General features: G+C 39.6%; 1 protein-coding gene across 1 annotated transcript in view; it reads left to right on the top strand.

The window, feature by feature from the left end:
- FBXL13 (F-box and leucine rich repeat protein 13) overlaps positions 1–17,307 on the top strand; it is a gene marked incomplete at both ends in the record, with an annotated part of 192,162 nt that extends 174,855 nt beyond the window's left edge. The window contains 4 exon segments of the mRNA XM_081244099.1: positions 5,689–5,823; positions 10,964–11,127; positions 17,198–17,272; positions 17,274–17,307. Coding sequence (XP_081100225.1) covers positions 5,689–5,823; positions 10,964–11,127; positions 17,198–17,272; positions 17,274–17,307 — 408 coding nt within the window.
- Positions 17,308–20,638: the final 3,331 nt, after the last annotated feature.

The following is a 20,638-nucleotide window of genomic DNA, read 5'->3' as shown; positions in this document are numbered from 1 at the left end:
TCCTTTATCAAACATAAGGTGAACATAGGTGCATGGGGTTATCTCTGGGGTTTCTATCCTGTTCCGTTGAACTATATTTCTGTTTTTGTGCCAGTACCATACTGTCTTGATTACTTCAGCTTTGTAGTATAGTCTGAAGTCAGGGAGCCTGATTCCTCCGGCTCTGTTTTTCTTTTTCCAGATCGATTTGGCTATTCAGGGTCTTTTGTATTTCCATACAAATTGTGAAATTTTTTTCTGTGAAAAATGCCATTGGTACTTCGATAGGGATTGCATTGAATCTGTAGATTACTTTGGGTAGTACAGTCATTTTCACAATGTTGATTCTTCCAATCCAAGAACATGGTATATCTCTCCATCTGTCTGTATCACCTTTAATTTCTTTCATCAGTGTCTTACAGTTTTCTGCATACAGGTCTTTTGTCTCCTTAGGTAAGTTTATTCCTAGGTATTTTATTCTTTTTGTTGCAATAGTAAATGGGAGTGTTTCCTTAATTTCTCTTTCAGATTTTTCATCATTAGTGTATAGGAATGGAAGAGATTTCTGTGCATTAATTTTGTATCCTGCTACTTTACCAAATTCATTGATTAGCTCTAGTAGTTTTCTGGTAGCATCTTTAGGGTTCTCCATGTATAGTATCATGTCATCTGCAAACAGTGACAGTTTTACTTCTTCTTTTCCGATTTGGATTCCTTTTCTTTTTTTGTCTTCACTGATTGCTGTGGCTAAAACTTCCAAAACTATGTTGAATAACAGTGGTGAGAGTGGGCAACCTTGTCTTGTTCCTGATCTTAGTGGAAATGGTTTCAGTTTTTCACCATTGAGGACCATATTGGCTATGGGTTTGTCATATATGGCCTTTATTATGTTGAGGTAAGTTCCCTCTATGCCTACTTTATCATAAAAAGTGTTGAATTTTGTTGAAGGCTTTTTCTGCATCTATTGAGATGATCATATGGGTTTTATCCTCCAATTTGTTAATATGGTGTATCACATTGATTGATTTGCATGTATTGAAGAATCCTTGCATCCCTGGGATAAAGCCCACTTGATCGTGGTATACGATCCTTTTAATGTGCTGTTGGATTCTGTTTGCTAGTATTTTGTTGAGGATTTTTGCATCTACATTCATCAGTGATTTTGGCTTGTAGTTTTATCTCTTTGTGACATCTTTGTCTGGTTTTGGTATCAGGGTGATGGTGGCCTCATAGAATGAGTTTGGGAGTGTTCTTCCCTCTGTTATATTTTGGAAGAGTCTGAGAAGGATAGGTGTTTGCTCTTCTCTAAATGTTTCATAGAATTCACCTTGAAGCCATCTGGTCCTGGGCTTTTGTTTGATGGAAGATTTTTAATCACAGTTTCAATTTCAGTGCTTGTGATTGGTCAGTTTATACTTTCTATTCCTTCCTGGTTCAGTCTCAGAAGGTTGTGCATTTCTAAGAATTTGTCCATTTCTTCCAGGTTGTCCATTTTATTGGTCTATAGTTGCTTGTAGTAATCTCTCATGATTCTTTGTACTTCTGCAGTGTCAGTTGTTACTTCTCCTTTTTCATTTCTAATTCTATTAATTTGAGTCTTCTCCAAGACTCAAGAAAAATCTTGGTGAGTCTGGCTAATGGTTTATCAATTTTGTTTATCTTCTCAAAGAACCAGCTTTTAGTTTTATTGATCTTTGCTACTGTTTCCTTCTTTTCTTCTTCATTTATTTCTGATCTAATTTTTATGATTTCTTTCTGTCTGCTAACTTTGGGGTTTTTTGGTTCTTCCTTCTCTAATTGCTTTAGGTGTAAGGTTTGGTTGTTTACATAAGATGTTTCTTGTTTCTCGAGGTAGGATTGTATTGCTATAAACTTCCTTTTTAGAACTGCTTTTACTGCATTCCATAGGTTTTGGGTCGTCGTGTTTTCATTGTCATTAGTTTCTAGGTATTTTTTGATTTCCTCTTTGATTTCTTCAGTGATCTCTTGGTTATTTAGTAGTGTATTGTTTAGCCTCCATATGTTTATATTTTTTACAGGTTTTTTTCCTGTAATTGATATCTAGTCTCATAGTGTTGTGGTCAGAAAGGATATTTGAGATACCGTAGTTATGAATTCAGTTTATAACTTAGAATTGTGGAAGTTGTATTTCAGCCTTTTTTTTTTTTCTTCTGCTGTACGCGGGCCTCTCACTGCCGTGGCCTCTCCTGTTGCGGAGCACAGGCTCCGGACACACAGGCTCACCGGCCATGGCTCACGGGCCCAGCCGCTCCATGGCATGTGGGATCCTCCCGGACCGGGGCATGAACCCGTGTCCCCTAGCACCGGCAGGCGGACTCCCAACCACTGTGCCACCAGGGAAGCCCATATTTCAGCCTTTGAAGCAGCACAAAATAGTCTTCATTATAGAAAATGGTTCTTGGTAGCACAAGATTTTTCTGTAATTATCAACAGGAAACCCCACCCCGCCCCCAAACAGAAGTTGGTAGCAGAATTAATCAGAATGTAATGAGGCAAATAGTCAAGAGATGGTGTTATGAGTATGCACCATGAGGTGAGCTTTTTTGAGACTGGGAGCTGCCACCTGTCGAGGTGGTTTAAATCAGGATTTTGGGAGAAGCACATTATTGTGACAGTCAGTAAATGTTAGTGAAACTCAGTTTCCTCTACATACCCAACTTAGGAATGCAGTCATTAAGCCCCCATACTGTGACTCAGCTCATAAGATACAGAGAAGAAATTATTCAACTCACTAAGTGATTTGGAAGTTGTCTTCAAGATTGTTAACCCACAGCAAAATTGGTTGATACATGGGATGGAAGTCAAACTTGGTAATTTTTTACTTTCTCTCCATTTTCACTATAAAAGATTAAGAATCTCAGTCTAACATTTTCCGAGAAAAGAAAATCAACAGCACTGATATATGTGTGATTCTGTAACACTGTAGCCAGAAGAGCATATAATAATCTTATCAGTAGGGGGGAAATGGAAATTCATGAATGATTATGTTGAAACATGCCTGCAGACTTAAGTACTTAATACGACTTACATGTCTCTAAAGGAAAATATGCATTATAAGAGAGGAAAAGTTCTGACTTATTTCTCAGATCTGCCCTGATTTATGCCAAGCATAATGCCTTGGACTCATCTTTGTTCCTCAGATTTTCCATGAGTGAGAATGCTACCATGAATGTATCACAGACCTTGTAATCATTTTTATAAGTTATTCTTAATTTAAAACCTCTGAGAAAGTTTAACTTCAAAAAATATCAGAGCTTTAAAAAAGGCTTAAATCAGAAGTGATTCAAGCAGTCCAAGATATTGACAGATGCTACTGAAAAGGGTCTGCAGACACCAAGAGCCTTGAATCTCCCTCTGAAGCTTGTTTCATCTTTCAATAAACTATTCTTATTGTTTAAATATTCCTTCTTGCTTTACATTTTCTCTGGTTCCTTGAACTCTAACCATTCTCTAAGCAGGAAACAATGTTATCCTACCCCTTGCAACATAAGAATTCCTGTATTATTAAAACAATTCTTTATATCCTTGAAGATACCCATAAAGGGTTGAGCAAGCAATTAGTATTTATTGAGAACTTACTGTATTCTAAATATGATGCTTGTGAAAGGGGTATAAAAAACTAGCAGGGCTCCAGACAGTACCTCTGAGAGACTTATTGCATTCTAGTTGAAAAACTTGTTGAATCTGAGCTGAGCTTCAAGACCACCAATTCCAGTCCTTTAAAGCTAGATTTCCCTCTGCACCACACTAGTTGTGCCCGCTATGCTTGATTATCTCCAGTGACAGGGACCTCAATATTTCCTGACAAACTGCTCCTTCCAATTTCTGACATCACTTAGTTGCTAGAGGAAACAAATCTCCATATAAATTTGCCACAAAACAGGAATGAGTCAAGTACTATAAGTGCTGAATCAGTTGAAAAAGACAAGTTCTGTATGAGGTCAAAGGAAAGAGGAATCACTGTTGGTTGCTGTGGTCAGAAAAGGATGATTTAGGGTAAAATAACCAATATCTTTTAGTTTTCTCTGAAGTACAATATAAATGTGCATCTTTATTATTACTGGTATCATATGCAAATCCCAATAACAGTTAACAGTTACTGAGTGCTTACTACATGCCAAGCATGTTATACTGTCTCTCAAGTAACACTGTATATACAATTTTATAGCTAGCTAGAGAATCTACTTTGTTCTAGGAACCATATCAGGTACGTATATTATTTCATATAATCTGCACAACTAAACTTTGATATGGGTGTTATCATTGGCACTTTACCCAAAGAGACACTGTGGCTCAGTGAATTTCAGTAACCCATAGTGGCAGAGCAAGGCTTCTAAACCCACTATATCTGATGCCACCGTCCTAGTCTTATCTACTGTGCTAAACTGCCCCTCCAGGAAACCTTCCCTCTTCTATTAACTTACTAAAGAAAACAGGTGGCTGACTAGTTCTTTCCAGTCTTCCTTAGGGCTAAAATAAGGGGAAATTGGCATACTCAATGGGAGGGAAGCCCACTGGTGGTTTTACCTCTGGAGTCATCCTGATGGCCATTACTGATCCATCAGCCCAGGTCCTTCCCTCAGGTCTGAGAGGAAAATGTCTGATAGACATCCAGTTTTACATATAAATAAGGAATGCCTTACTAGTCATCCTCTAGGATTACTAAAATCTGATAACTATAACTAAAAATGGTAAACTATCATATACCGAAGTCTCTAATTTAGTACTCTAAGAATTTGAGCTGCTTCACAATGAGGCTAAACCTTTAGAGTGACTGAGCACATGTTGATAGTTGTAATTCTTGTAATTTGGGGGATGGACTTTTCTTATTAGTATTAATGTTATCTTGAATTGGTCATGGTTTCCAATTTCTACTCATCTTGACTTAAGATATTTTTACAGTTACTGTTAGTTTACTTCTGCGGATCATTTTGTTCTTGTGTAACTGCTGAACTATAAAAATTTGACCATTATTTCCTCATGGATTCTTCTTATCACTCAGGTTTTTTGTTTGTTTGTTTTTTGTTTTTACTGAAAAGTAGGAATGAAAATTAAGAACTACTGAGATAAAGGAAGAATTTCCATGATTTCCAGATCTTTTCTAGCCCTAAAAATTTCAGATGAACATTTTGGCATTTCAGAACAATGCTGGAGGGTAGATATTTTCCCTAATTTGAAGAAGAGGACACTGAGGCTCAGAAATATTAGTGACTTGCTAAGGTTTCAAAGCAAATAAGGTGGTAGAATGAAATTAAAACTCAGGTTGGCCTGGTTCCAAAGACTGTGCTTTTTCCATTATATTATACTGTCAACCCCAGAGTGTTTGCCTTCCAATTCTCACCTCCAGATTTCTTTTCCTCCACTCATTGGACTGAATATAACTGTAATAATTACTAACCACATGGGTAAAATTCCATTAGCACTAACCTCAGGAAAACCAAATTCTGTTAGCAGGAATTTGAATATTACTGAACTGTTAATTGGTGTGTGAGTGTCTTTTGTTATAAAGAAATTCTGGACATAATGGCTTTTGTTTGCAACAAAATGTAACACATCTATATTTCAGAAACTGAAATGCATACTAGGTAAACTGCTATGGGTAAGATGGCTATAGATGTACACAACATTTGAATAAAGACTAAGAAAAAGAAAAAGAAAAAAAACCTTTAACTTTGGAATTTCTTGCAGGCATTCTGCAAAGTCTCACTGATCTTGGAACATATGGATGTCTCTTATTGCCCCCAGCTGTCAGATGAGATTATTAAAGCACTGGCCATTTATTGTATTAATCTCACATCTCTCAGCATTGCTGGCTGTCCAAAGGTATGTGCAGGAGTCAGCTCAGACATATCAGATTGAAGTATTGCCAAAGAACCCAGGCAGGGTAGCAATTAGCAGTTGGACTCACCAGAGAACTTGTTTTCTTTGCCATGTCTGAGGTATTCATTAGAGTTTTCTTCTTTCCCCAAATTGGAAATAGCTTTATGATTTCATTTGTGTCAAAGTAGAATCTGCAAGAAGTTAAAGACAACTCTTATACAAATATAAAAATGTGTCAAATATTATTTAATTCAATGAGAGAACCAGCAAAATGGTAAAGTCAGTTCATAGAGCATTTGATCAAACTGGGTATTTATAGGAACTGAAGAAAGAATGTTGGAATATGATTGTTAGGTTAAATCCAAAATTGGTTAATGTCCTACAAGGTAACAAATTCATAACCTTGGAGTTATAGTTTCTACCAGACAAAAATAATTTGCATCTCTCCTGGGCAAAAATATAACAGAGTTTGGGCCCTAATCAATACTAAACAGTATGTCAAACAAGAGCATAATTTCTTACAGAATTTCTCAGTTGGACCTGTTAAAACAGTGTTCCAGTAAGACACTGAAAGGATATGCAATCATCTTTTGTCTTATTTTCAAGTGTTGGATAATTTTTCTTGACATCTGTCTCTGAAAGGAATATATACTCATTGCAAAATCTTTGGACTACATATAAAAGTGTGAAGGAGAAAGTAAAAATTCAAAAGTCATACCACCAACCAGGACACAACCACTGTTGCATTTTATACTTATTCTTCTAGAATTCTTTTCTATGTACAGAGATTATAAATAGTTACAGGTTTGTGTTTTGTCTTGTTTTTTTAAAGAACAGAATCATACTTTCTAAAATACATTGTAACCTACTTTCTTTTCTCTTAATATACTATGCATATATCCCCATGTCAAGAAATAGAGATCTCTGGTTATGGATTAATATGGCAGATTGAATATACACATACAATTTTGTTCCCTCTTGAAACCCTACCAAAACTGCAGAAGAAGGGTGAGGGGCCACTTTGATAGGGAAAACAGTAGAGGAGACAAGAGCAACGAAATTTTGGAAACTTGAAAATAGATGGACTAATTCAGCATACCAGAGATAGCTTTGAATCCTAAGACAACATAGAGAAAGCTGGGAAAAAAGTGGATTTACACCATAATCTTCAAACTTGGCAATACTGTGTACCTCTGGAACTAGGTTAAGAGGGTGGCTAAAGTAAGGAAGACTGGGTTAAAAGTTCTTGAGAAGTAGACAGATCTCTAGATCTCCTCCTCTACATACCTCTGGGCAACTGCCCCTCCCCACTCTCACCAGATTTGAGATATATTTCCTACAGCCAGATTTCTCAGCCTTGGCATTATTGATATTTTGGACAAGATCATTCTTTGTAGTGGGGGATTTTTCTGTGTACTGTAGGATGTTTAACAGCATCCTTGTCCTCTATCCACTATATGTCAGTAGCACCTAGCCCCCCACACATCCAGTCATAACAATAAAAAATGTCTCCAGATATTGCTAAATGTCCTCTGGGAGCGGGGGAGTGAAATCTTTCTACTATCTGCTCTCTAGATAATAAAACAGAAGGTTGCCGAGCTGGGAGACTCATGTATAATTGAGAGCTTGGGTACAAAAGTGAAAATGGGAATTAAGTGACTAAATGCTGAACACAGAGACATTCAGCACTCTTCCAACAGAGCATTCAGAATTTGGTTGCCAGATCTTTGCCTCCAGGCAGCAGATTGGAAGCCTCTTTTCTGGGGACTCTGACTAGCCAAAGATGAAAGATTGAAAAATACTAACATACGTGGATTTTCCAACAAATAACCCATCCAAACCATTGAAGTTTAATGTAGAGAAGGCTCCTATCATGCACTCAGACCTTCCAATCAGCTTTTAGCTCTCCACTATTAATCATGAGCAGACATCTAGGACATAAGAGACTAGACTTAAGAGAAAAGCCTCTAAAGTGGAAGATAAAGACCAAATCAAATTAACAGGAAAAACTTAGAGGAAGTAAAATACTCAGAGGGAAGAAAACTAAAAAAACTTTAAAAAAATCCTCAGAAATTGCAAGGTTATTAACAACCTTGTCCTCTTCTCTTGTGCACACTGATGGGCTTCTGTTTACCAAAGCAACACCTGAACTTTCAAGATGCCTTCATTCTAGCTAGTCTAAAAATTCAGCTTCTCAGTTGTTTAGTCTGGGTGGTGAGTAGATTAAGAAAGTGATGCTAGGAACTCCTGATTCCTCCATCATTAACTGTGCCACAATAAGGAAAAGGAGGCAGTGGTGGGAAAGACATGGTGAATCATGACATTAATCTAAAAAAGTCACAGTAAAATTCTCTTTGTACAGTAGTGTACTTGTTTAGAACTAGGGAAACCAGATGCCTTTCCGGTCAACATCATCTTTTTCTAGAAGTGAGCTGGGTCAAGGAACTCAGGACACTAGCAGCACCGACCATGAACCCTCTGCAGCTTGAGCAGTCATGGTTCGCAGGGTCCTTGCTTCCACTGCACACGGACACATGGGTAACACATGGCTCACTGGGAACTGCCTTGGCTGTAAAGCAGGCACAGATGTCGACTGGGCTTTTAAGAGGCTCCACTAATAAGGGAGGAAAGTAGGAGAATGAGAAAAGGAAAGACTCCAATGAGAACAGGAATTGAGGCAGGGAATTTTTTGTTGTTGTTTCATTTCACTTTGGTTTTTTTTTGGTAAGGAAAAACTGAGAGTTCCTTCTATAAATCGTGCGGTGGATACTGCCTTGCAGCCTAGAAACTAAGGAGGATATCACACAAGTGAGATATTATAAAATGAATACCTACACTGAAGATCTACGCTGAGAAAAAGGAAGGAGAGTAGTTATTTCAGAACCTCAATGTAAGGGAGAAGGATTTAGCTTTACCATCTATGCAGGTGAAATGAGTATCCTGATTCAGAAGATGTAGTGACCATAAGTTGGGCCAATGTGAACACTCCTCACAGCCTCAGAAATCATAAGGCTGTGGTCCTAATATATTTCAGTTCCATTGCTTCTGATGAGCCATGAAACACATTAGTGTCTGGCTCATCATTCTAGGCTAGGTTTCCCAAAAGCCCATGGGTCAATCTTGAATGGCCATCTTGTCCATCTCCTGGAAGGTCCCTTCAACCAGCTCACCACCAAGGTCAGTGAGTAGTACTGTGACCTCATCCCACCCAGCACTAAAATGAGAACAACATAATCTCTGCTCAGTAGGACTGAGATCAAGACCATGTATCTGGGAGTTAAGAGCATGGCCAGTCATCTTCACCTCCAGTTTCCAGCTCCCATAAGTCCCCAAAACATCACCTCAGTCACTGAACATTTGGGATTCTGATCTACAGGAAATGTTGGGCTCCTTTTCAGTTCTCACAGTATCAATAAAACCTAGTATTCTGAGCTCTACCTATCCAGGATTTTTCCATCATCTCATTGTCTTTCCTTTTCTCTACAATTCTGAGAGTTAACCCCCGCCCCCAGTGACATCAGATCCTCAGAGACCCACAAAGAATAGCAAGAATGTCTGAAGCATTTTTGTGAGAATCAGATGCAATGTTAAACCTTGGTTCTGAGCAAGTTCTGGAAACAGGGCATGCTTAGATAATGACATCTATTTTTCGAAACATAGAAAGTATACATTTCGGGCTTCCCTGGTGGTGCAGTGGTTGAGAGTCCGCCTGCTGATGCAGGGGACACGGGTTCGTGCCCCGGTCTGGGAAGATCCCACATGCCGCAGAGCGGCTGGGCCCATGAGCCATGGCCGCTGAGCCTGCGCGTCCGAAGCCTGTGCTCCGCAATGGGAGAGGCCACAACAGTGAGAGGCCCGCATACCGCAAAAAAAAAAAAAGTATACATTTCAAACTGAAGGGTTTTTTGGCATAATTCTCTCAATTTTATGTTAAAAACAAGAGCTTAGCCTCATGGCATGTTTTTTAGAATGTTCAAACATTTAAAATAAGAAATTAAATCCAGTTGGAAAAAAATTCCTTTGGGGAGAGTAATCTAGTTGATTTTGCAGCAAGTCCCAGTTCAGCTATAAATTCAAAAGCTAAACCTTGAGTAAGTGAAGTAATCCAAGAAGTGGAGTTGAATTACCTCTGCGGAACGTCTGGGCAAACTCTCAAGATACTGGAACCCTGAACAGAAATTCTCAGAGTGAGATTCATGCAGTCTCTGTGGCTTCTACTCTTCTCTCCCCTGCTGCCTACAAACATCTGTCTTACCTACTTGTCCCTTTCCAGAGCCAATTACTCCATACACACATCATCAGCGATGCCCAGATCCCTTCTCACAGCAATCTGATCCTGTCTGCAGGTTAACTTCAGTGGATATCTATATTTTCTAGTTTTGTAACGTGTGATGTCATTAAACTTATGTTTCTCCAACTGATGATGCCTTACAGTGGATTTCAAGTTTAAAGTTAAATCCCATTATTGCAGCATTTCATAAATTGCTCATATTGGTGTGACAGGTATTAGTAGGGAAATTTTGATGACGTTTCCAATGCCAAACAGACAACTCTACAATGAAACTAACAGCAAGATCACACATTCTATTAGTGCCACTTGAAACAGACATCTTACTGTTCTGGAAACAGACTTAAATCACTAACTTGAGTTATACAGGCTCATCACGTGACACGCTAGTTAAAGGGAATCTGCAAGGGTTGTGATTCTATTTGTTATGGACTGAGTGTTTACGTCCTTCCAAACTCCCTATGTTGAAACCCTCATCCCTGATGTGACAGTCTTGGGAGGAGGGGCTTTGGGGGCTAATTAGGGTTAGACCGAGGCCGCAAGGGCAGAGCCCCCATGATGGAATCAGTGTCCCTGAAGAACCGGAAGAAACTAGGGCGCACTCTCGGCCACGTGAGGCTACAGCCAGAAGGCAGCCGTCCGCAAACCAGGAAGAGGGCCCTCACCCGACACTGAACCTGTGGGTAACGTGATCTTGGACTCCTCAGCCTCTAGAGCTGTGGGAAATAAATGTATGCGATTGAAACCATCCAGTCCGTGGTATTTCGTCATAGCAGCCCAAACTGACCAATACACTATTCTTCCCTGAGATGGAGTTTGTTGGAATCATCAGAGTTACGTTGGCTGTGTGTTTAGATCACTGACTCAGCATTGGAGACGTTATCGGCAAAATGCCATTACCTGCACATTTTGGATGTTTCCAGCTGTATCCTGCTTACTGACCAAATGCTTGTGAACCTTCAGATGGGCTGCAAACAACTCCGGATCCTAAAGATGCTATACTGCAGACTTATTTCCAAGTAAGTATGTACCTGAATATGAAAAACGTTGAGAACTACTTTCTGAGAAAACAGAATATGTCACCACGGCATTCATAATACATGGTGGCTTTCAGAGTTAGGAAGGTTTCATTTTATTTTTTAACTAATTGAAGCCAATATTTCGGGCTGAACCAAGGGAAGCTCCCTCTAAAATAGTCTTTGTGGCTTCACATTCCTTTCCCAGTAGCCCTTCTACTCTTAGTACTTCCCCTTCTTTGACCATGCAGATGCTCAAAGCCTTAACTCTGTTCCTCATAGAATAATCACTAGCTCTTCCTCTACTACTCTCCCAAAATATTTCCATTCAGTTAATCTCCTCTAGGGGTTAAGAAACTAATCAGACTAAACTAGTTCACAATTATGGACAAATTACTAACAGTTATCCTAAGAGCCCCATCTCTCCCAACGCTATTTGTTTAACAGTTGTTATTTAACTAAGATCTAGAGCTCAGAGTAAGGTATTCTGATGCTACAGGCCAAATGTCTATTTACTCAATTTACAAAATGTTTCCAGTGAAATAACTGTTGGGTAAATAAGCAATCTATAAAGGTGGAAGGTATTGGGTGTCCACCCTGTGAGTTTTTAGATAGAAAGCAGTTATTTGCTCCATTGCTCATTTTTGTTTCCTATTGACTGAAAGTAAAAATGTGCAAGTATTTTAACTGACCTCTTGAAGTAACCTGTGGAGTGTTCAAATGAGAATTCTTGACCCATCCCTGAAGGTCAGGTTCTTTTCTGAAGGTTGGAAAAATGAATACTAAGAATTAATATTATCAAAGTACAAAGTACATAATGTGTTCTAAGCACGTAGACTTCACAGAAGAACTTTCTTAATTAAGCAGCCCTGGCATGAGCTGAACCATGAGATCTGGTCACTTGATGCCTGAGGAAGAAAATGATTTCTGATCTAAGGATGTGTGTGCTAAAATGAAATGAAAAACAAAACAAAAACAAAACTATTACTTGTAAAATAGGCACTCCCACTGGGCCCAGGCTTGCCGGGGAGGAGGGCAGCCAACTGAAGCTGGATCAGAAAAAAGGGGGCAGGTTCTTAAAAATGTTTGGAGAGGAGTGGAGACTCAGCCCTTCTTGATAGGTATGGAGATGACTGACATGGATATTATTAACTTCATTTAAAGTGTGTACCATGAAATGAGGTCCTACGAGTCCCTGCTGACCCTGTCATATCGTTAAACAGCCAACTTTGGTCAAGATGACAGTAAATGAATTAATATATTACACAAAGGAGTTTAGCTTCTAATCTTTTTTTTTTTTTTTTTGTGGTACGCGGGCATCTCACCGCTGTGGCTTCTCCCGTTGCGGAGCACAGGCTCCGGACACGCAGGCCCAGCGGCCATGGCCCACGGGCCCAGCCGCTCCGCGGCACGTGGGATCCCCCCAGACCGGGACACGAACCCGTGTCCCCCGAATTGGCAGGCGGACTCTCAACCACTGCGCCACCAGGGAAGCCCAAGTGTAGCACTTCTAATCTTTTGATTTTATTTTGCCAATCATTATTTTGGGGAGGTAATATTATTGAACTTCTAAAACGTAGGATTTTAAGTAGAATGAATGAAGACTTTCTAGCCAGGGCCTCTCTGATCCTAAACATGGTGGATGTAATCATGGTATGGGATGTTAAAGTGTAATAAATATGGTGCTTGGTCAAGAAGACCCAAGATATCTAGTAATTTCCAATTCCTGCCTTTGACTACCCACTCCTCTTGCAAGGTCCTTAGATAAAAATATGCAAAGAAAATAAAACAAATAAGATTTTACTACTAGGGGTTGGCCCCCAAAACCCAATGCAAAACTCGAGTTAACTAACTGAATCTACGGGAAATTCCTTTACCTAATCCAGGACAGCCAAAAGGCCTATTTTGTTTTCTACCACCAAGCCTGCCTGTCCCTATCGGCAAGAAGCAGACAGAGACTTGGCCCTGATACCTAGAAGGGAGCTGGCTTGTCTGCCCATCTCATTGTCTAAAGAGGCCAAACCACTGTAGTCTCCCTTATAGCTCCACTCCTGCTAAGATCCAGCAAGAAAGAGGCCTAGAATTCTCTGATTCTATCCTTGTCTAGCAATGGAGAAGGGCTATCCCCACAGCAGGGTGGCTAGACTAGTTAGGCTCCAGGAGCATCTGTCTTGACATCCTGCTTCTAGGAGAGGATGCTGTTTGTCAGTCAAAGAGCTCCCAAGATACTTGGGCTTCAAAACTTTGATTAGAAAAGTGGTAAGGCCTGGCCACATTCTGCTGTTTGGGGTCAGCTCTAGAGACTGTAGAGCATCTTCTTCTCCACTTAGATCCATGGGATCCTTGGGTGGAACTGGAAGTGCTGCAGATAATGTGGACCCTTCAAGACACAAGCTCATGATGACATCTAATCCCTTACCTATGTTCACTCTAAAAAAGCACAGTTGTTTGCACCTGCTCCCTCAACAGCAAGAGCTTTGTTTTGTCTGGGTGAAAAGGAACATTTGGTAGTTAGGATATAGGAGATTTTTCTTGGGAAGAGGTTCAACGACTTTGAATCACAAAGCAATGTATTCCCACACATCTGATTCCATTTGAACATAAAAGTGTACGACGCAGCCCTTAAAATCCAATTATAGCCCTCAGAAGAAACTGTTTTATATACAATTTCCCCCATATTCAATGGAATCTGAAAACACTGCACCAGCTTTACAAATCAAAGAGGTCTGTTCAGCCCACCCTATCTGAACTAGGGGAGTAGCAAACTTTTGGTCAATGAGCAAACTGGCTGAAGCGCTTCCAGCATGAGATATGCTGTCATTCTACAACCCCAGAGCCTGAAGGGATTCCAGGAAGTGATTCCAGAAGTCTCATGTGGAGACATAATAAGGCTCCTTTAATTCAAGGAGAAATAATAACTGAGATGATAAATTTGATGGGAAAATCTAGCTGTCTACATTTGAAGCAGTTGTATTCAACTAACCTTTCAATTTATGGACCTCTGTGGGGAAAGCAAGACAGTCAATGGAGATGAAGAAAAGCATAGTGGAAAAGAGGGAGAAAGACCCAAACAATGGTCTCCACAACCCAGGAGGGTCTGAACCACAGAGGCAGAAGAGCCATTAAGTCTATAATTAGCAAAGAGCAAAGGAACCTTTCTGATATTTTTGTGTCTGGAGTCCAAAACTTTAAACTTTAGAGAGATGAGTAGAGAAAGTCTAGGTGGTCTTCAGAGCCCCAAACAGCAGTATAGAGATTCCTTGAAGACCTTATTTAGCAGTTCCTGGCAGCATAAATTACTACCTAGGTACTCTAAGGTCTGTGTTGTTAGGAAATAAAACTCAGAGTTCTCCTCTCTAGCTCACGGAAAGGTCTTTGTGGAAAGGCCTTTGTAATTTGGATCTACTGAATTTTATTATTAATATGAACAAATAATATTACTTAACAATTATCATTTGCCATGTACTGTGCTAAATCCTATTTTATGTTTATTATCTAATCCTCACAAATACCCTATTACCATAAAAATGAATAAGGAAACTGGTATAAACAGTTTAAATAACATACCCAAAGTCATACAAATAAAAGACAGAGCCATACTTTGTACCTAGGTCTTATCATTGTTATGCTGCTCTTTTATCTTTAGATTAGTGGTTTTCAAGTTTTTTAAAGCTCTAACATTCAAGAGATTTGATCAATAAGGGGAGACAAGTACTGTTTGCCCAATTTACTTGCTGATGCATAAATAAGAGGCTGATTACAAGTAGTCTTTGGTGTAGGCTCCAAATTCCCCTTTCTTTTAGCTTACTCAAGAAACTAGAAGGAAATGTGAGGGCAAGTGACGTTATTACAGGGATAACATTGAATCCCCTTTAATTTAGAAAAAACAAAAATCACAAACTTCAAAATATCATTATTATTAACCATATGATACTTTACAACTGTGTGGCATATCGTGTTTGAAAATCATTGTTCTATACTGATCCAAAGAAACCTCTCTCGCCAGGTTAAATGTGTAATGACTAACCACTGCAGTAGACGGCTTCAATTCCCAAATCATTTCCTAAAAGTTCTTGGAGTCACTCAGACCTAAGTACCTGAGTAGAAGGTACTCAAAGGATTCCACATGCACTTGAAGAAACTTAGAACACACAGTGATTCCTAAGTAGACATTTTCTTTTCACTATTTCCCAGCTGTCATTTATACTAGAGCATTAAGCTATTAAAAAGAGACAGAGGGAGTCTGAGACAGACAGACAGACGTGTTTCTGGCAGGAGCATTCAGTTTCTACATTTTCAAGTTTCCTGATACTTTTAAAAAATGCTTGTGTTTACATTATGCAAAAATAATATCCTACTTAGAGACATAGAAAGATTATACAAGAAGTTTAAAACATAGGATCACACTTTTTTTTTTTTTGCGGTACATGGGCCTCTCACTGTTGTGGCCTCTCCTGTTGCGGAGCACAGGCTCTGGACACGCAGGCTCAGTGGCCATGGCTCACGGGCCCAGCCGCTCCGCAGCATGTGGGATCTTCCCGGACCGGGACACGAACCCGCATCCCCCGCATCGGCAGGCAGACTCTCAACTACTGTGCCACCAGGGAAGCCCGCTTACAGTTATTTTAAAACACCTAAGATTTGATTCAAGTGAAACAGTATTTCAAACTACTGATGTATCTTAGCCTTTTTGATTTCATTACCCTACCAGAACTCATATAGCCATTGAGCACAAACTTAAGTCAAAGTATATGATAATACCAGCCTCCATATCAATGACTGTTTCCAAACTGCTGCAATTAATAACTCAACGTAATACACAGCAAAAACAGGCACAGTAGCCCCTACATGGGCAAACATTATTACTCATTTCTGATCCTAGGGAAGCTGCCAATTACTCATTTCCTGTTTGGTACTGGTCTCAAGATTCAAACGAACTTTCTAGGAAAATCCTTCTGTCTTGGAAATGACATTATTTTCAAGTTAGATATACTTTTTTTTTCTGATGCTGCAATATTGTGCTTTATAAGACATATACATTTGGTCATTCAGATGATCAAAATATATTTCTCATATATATCTGGAGAGTGGTATGCCTGGAGAGAGCACAGAAGCTCAGCATCCTTTCCCTATACCTTGCCCTATGCATCTCTGATACCTGGTTGTTCTTGAGTAATATCCTTTAATAAACCAGTGATCTAGCAAGTAAAATGTTTCTGTGTCCTGTGAGCAGCTCTAGCTGGTAGATCAGAAGCCCAGGTTAACAACCTGGTATCTGAAGTGGAGGGTGATCTGTGGAACTGAGCCCTTAATTTGTGGAATCTAAAGCTATTTCCAGGTAGATAGCTTCAGAATTGAGTTGAATTATAGGACATCCAGCTGGTATCTGAGAATTGCTTGGTGGTGTCGGGAATGCCCTCCTCCCGCCATGTTGGAATTGGGGTCCTGAACAACTTTTAGATGACTTCTTTGCTTCCTTCCTCCTAAGAGAGACAGTAACAATATTTTTAGTCATTCTGACCATGGAACACCTTTGAGACTTTGATGAAAAGTCACAAACCCTCTCCTCAAAAAAATGCATAGTAGATACAAAACTGCATGAATTTTCAGGAAGTTCATGGGCTTCCCTGAAGTTCATCCATGTATCCAACAGGGATCTGCGGACTCTAGGTTAAGAGCTCCTGCTCTGGTACACAGCCAGCCTTCACAGGTTGGCTGGTTAGGATACTCCCTCATCAAAGAAACTGGAAATATCAGGCAGAGGGCTCATTTAACAGTGCTATAGAGTGCCCTCAGTGTTCCTACGCCACGGCCATGCAGTTTCCTTACCCATTTACTGTATCTGTTAATCTCTGAACTGGCTGAACCAGAGAACTATTGAGCTACTTAAGCTTTGGGATCCTGATTATTAGCACAATTTACCCACACCCTCCCCCTCAGGAAGGCAAGAGAGATGTGAAAGGAATTCAAGTTGTGACAGTGAGTTCTTTAACTCCAAATTGTGATCTAGTTTGAAAATTCTGCACTAGTGATTACTTCTGCAACTAGCTAATGCTCATCACTGTTATTACAGGGAAGCAGCTAAGAGAATGTCATCTATAGTTCAGCAGCAGGAATATAGTGCTACTGACCCTCCACTTTGGTTTGGCTGATTGCGAAGGCAAGCCTCTTCCAGAGCAATAAGATATAACACAACTTAAAGATTCAGAGTTGAGGGCTTCCCTGGTGGCGCAGTGGTTGAGAGTCCGTCTGCCGATGCAGGGGACACGGGTTCGTGCCCCAGTCTGGGGAAATCCCACATGCCGCGGAGCGACTGGGCCCGTGAGCCATGGCCGCTGAGCCTGCGCGTCCGGAGCCTGTGCTCCACAACGGGAGAGGCCACAACAGTGAGAGGCCCGTGTACCACAAAAAAAAAAAAAAAAAAAAAAAAAAGATTCAGAGTTGATGGCGGAAGAGTCAACATACAGTAGTCAAGAGGAAGCAGTATGACCTTCAACCTCAAGCAGGAAGAACAAAAAATGTAGAACTTGGCAACTTCATTTTGTCCAAGTATTTTTACTAGCTGGATCTTAACTGTGTAAACAAGCAGCAAATCATCTCCAGGTTCTTATTCCAGCTACAAATGTTTCTAAATACATCTATAAGTTCTTCTGTCTCACAGTCATGATTAAAAGCCAAATCAAGCACTGCTACTATGTAAATTTTCCACTTAAATTTATCTTAATCAAACCAATCGTTTTGATGAGATTATCAAATTTAAGGTTACAGTTGTATGAAACAATCCTGAGAGATGTGATATTATTGACAAGGAATTTAGAAGCTTCTCTTTAGAAAAGAAAGCAGAAGGCTATATAAATCAGAGTAAGAGTTTGAGTAAGGGCAATGACTTTAAGGATCTCTATATATTTTACATATAGTAGTCAGTACATGTTAATCCCAGACTCCTAATTTATCCCTCCCCCTACCACCTTTCCCCTTTGGTAACCGTAAGTTTGCTTTCTATGTCTGTGGGTCTATTTTTATTTTGGAAATAAGTTCATTTGTATCTTTTCTTTTTTTAGATTCCATGTATAAGAGATATCATATGATACTTGTCTTTGGCTTACTTCACTTAATGTGATAATCTCTAGGTCCATCCTTGTTGCTGCAAATGGTATTACTTCATTATTTTTAAGAGTAATATTCCATTACACACACACACACCCCCCCCACATCTTCTTTCTCCATTCATCTGTCGATGGACACTTAGGTAGCTTCCATGTCTTGGCTATTGCAAATAGTGCTTCAATGAACATTGGGGTGCAAGTATCTTTTCGAATTATAGTTTTCTGCAGATATATGCCCAGGAGTGGGATTGCTGGATCATATGAAAGAAATTGAAGATGACACAAACAGATGGAAAGATGTAACGTGTTCTTGAATTGCAAGAATCAATATTTTTTAAAATGACTATACTACCCAAGGCAATCTACAGATTCAATGCAATCCCTATCAATTTACCAATGGCACTTTCCACAGAACTAGAACAAAAATAAATTTTTAATTTGTATGGAAACAAAATAGATCCTGAATAGCCAAAGCAATCTTGAGAAAGAAAAACAGAGCAAGAGGAATGAGACTCTCTGACTTCAGACTATACTACAAAGCTACAGTAATCAAGACAGTATGGTACTGGCACAAAAACAGAAATATAGGTCAATGGAAGAGGATAGAAAGCCCAGAAATAAATGCACACACCTATGGTCAATTAATCTATGAAAAAGGAGACAAGAAGATACAATGGAGACAAGAGTCTCCTTAATAAGTGCTGCTGGGAAAACTGGACGGCTATATATAAAAGAATGAGATTATAACATTCTCTAACACCATATACAAAAATAAACTCGAAGTAGATTAAAGACCTAAATGTAAGACCAAATACTATAAATCTCCTAGAGGAAAACACAGGCAGAACACTCTGACATAAACTGCAGAAATATCTTTTTGGATCCATCTCCTAGAGTAATGGAAATAAAATAAAAAATAAACAAATGGGGGCTTCTCTGGTGGCAAAGTGGTTGAGAGTCCGCCTGCTGATGCAGGGGACATGGGTTCGTGCCCCAGTCCGGGAAGATCCCACATGCTGCGGAGCGGCTGGGCCCGTGAGCCATGGCCGATGAGCCTGCGCATCCAGAGCCTGTGCTCCTCAACGGGAGAGGCCACAACAGTGAGAGGTCCGTGTACCACAAATAAATAAATAAATAAATAAATAAACAAATGGGACCTAATTAAACATAAAAGCTTTTGCACAGCAAAGGAAACCTTAAACAAAATGAAAAGACAACCTACAGAATGGGAGAAAATATTTGCAAATGATGCAACAGACAAGGGATTAATATACAACATATACAAACAGCTCATATAGCTCAATATCAAACAAACCCAAACAGCCCAATCCAAAAATGGGCAGAAGATGGGCTTCCCTGGTGGCGCAGTGGTTGAGAGTCCGCCTGCCGATGCAGGGGATACGGGTTTGTGCCCTGGTCTGGGAAGATCCCACATGCCGCGGAGTGGCTGGGCCCGTGAGCCATGGCCGCTGGGCCTGCATGTCCGGAGCCTGTGTTCTGCAGCAGGAGTGGCCACAGCAGTGAGAGGCCCGCGTACCGAAAAAAAAAAAAAAAGGGCGAAGATGTAAATAGACATTTCTCCAAAAAAAGACATACAGATGGCCAACAGGCACATGAAAAAATGCTCAACATCGCTAAATATTAGAGAAATGCAAATCAAAATTATAACGAGGTATCACCTCACTCTGATCAGAATGGCTACAGTAATAAATGCTGGGGAGGGAGTGGAGAAAGGGAACCCTCCTATACGGTTGGTGGAAATGTAAATTGGTACAGCCACTATGGAACAGTATGGAGGCTCCTTAAAAAACAGAAAGATCTTCTTTTAATCAAATTTGCACTATGGGAGAATTTTTCAAACTATGCTATATCAAAAAAGCTCCCAATTTTATGCTAGGAGATATGGGTTACTGATTGTGTATCTACAGATTAATTTTTAAAAGCTTTAACCTATGAATTTTTACCATTCTGGTAAAAGATAACTCTCTTTGGATTTTAACAGAATTCAAATTATCACATGCCAGTGTATCATTATTTGATACTATGTAACACTGATGTTTATAGAGTCCAGGAAAGGAAGAAATCTGTTCTGACTGCCACAAACAATGTTGGTAATATTAGATCAGTCTTTTAACTTTTCTATTTCCTCCATTATTCATCTCTTAAATGAGGTTACTGTCTTTTGTACCCAAAAATGTGAAGTAAGGATAAAACTTAAGGTAAAAGATATGAAAGTTATTTTGAAAAGTTTTGAAAGGTCTTATTTTTTTAAAAGGTATTTTACAAGGTATTATTATAGGGTACTCTGATATCAGCTAAATGCTTTTAGTAATTCTCCCCTTTCTTAGGTTGGTTTTGAAAGTTTTTGAAGTAGGTAGTATCATTTAGCTGTAGAATCGTTCCTGGAA

Source organism: Mesoplodon bidens (genome assembly GCF_964165515.1).
Source record: "Mesoplodon bidens genome assembly, chromosome: 9".
Lineage (NCBI taxonomy): Eukaryota > Metazoa > Chordata > Mammalia > Artiodactyla > Ziphiidae > Mesoplodon > Mesoplodon bidens.
The sequence above is the reverse complement of the archived record's forward strand: the minus strand, read 5'-3'. Positions and strand labels throughout refer to the sequence as shown.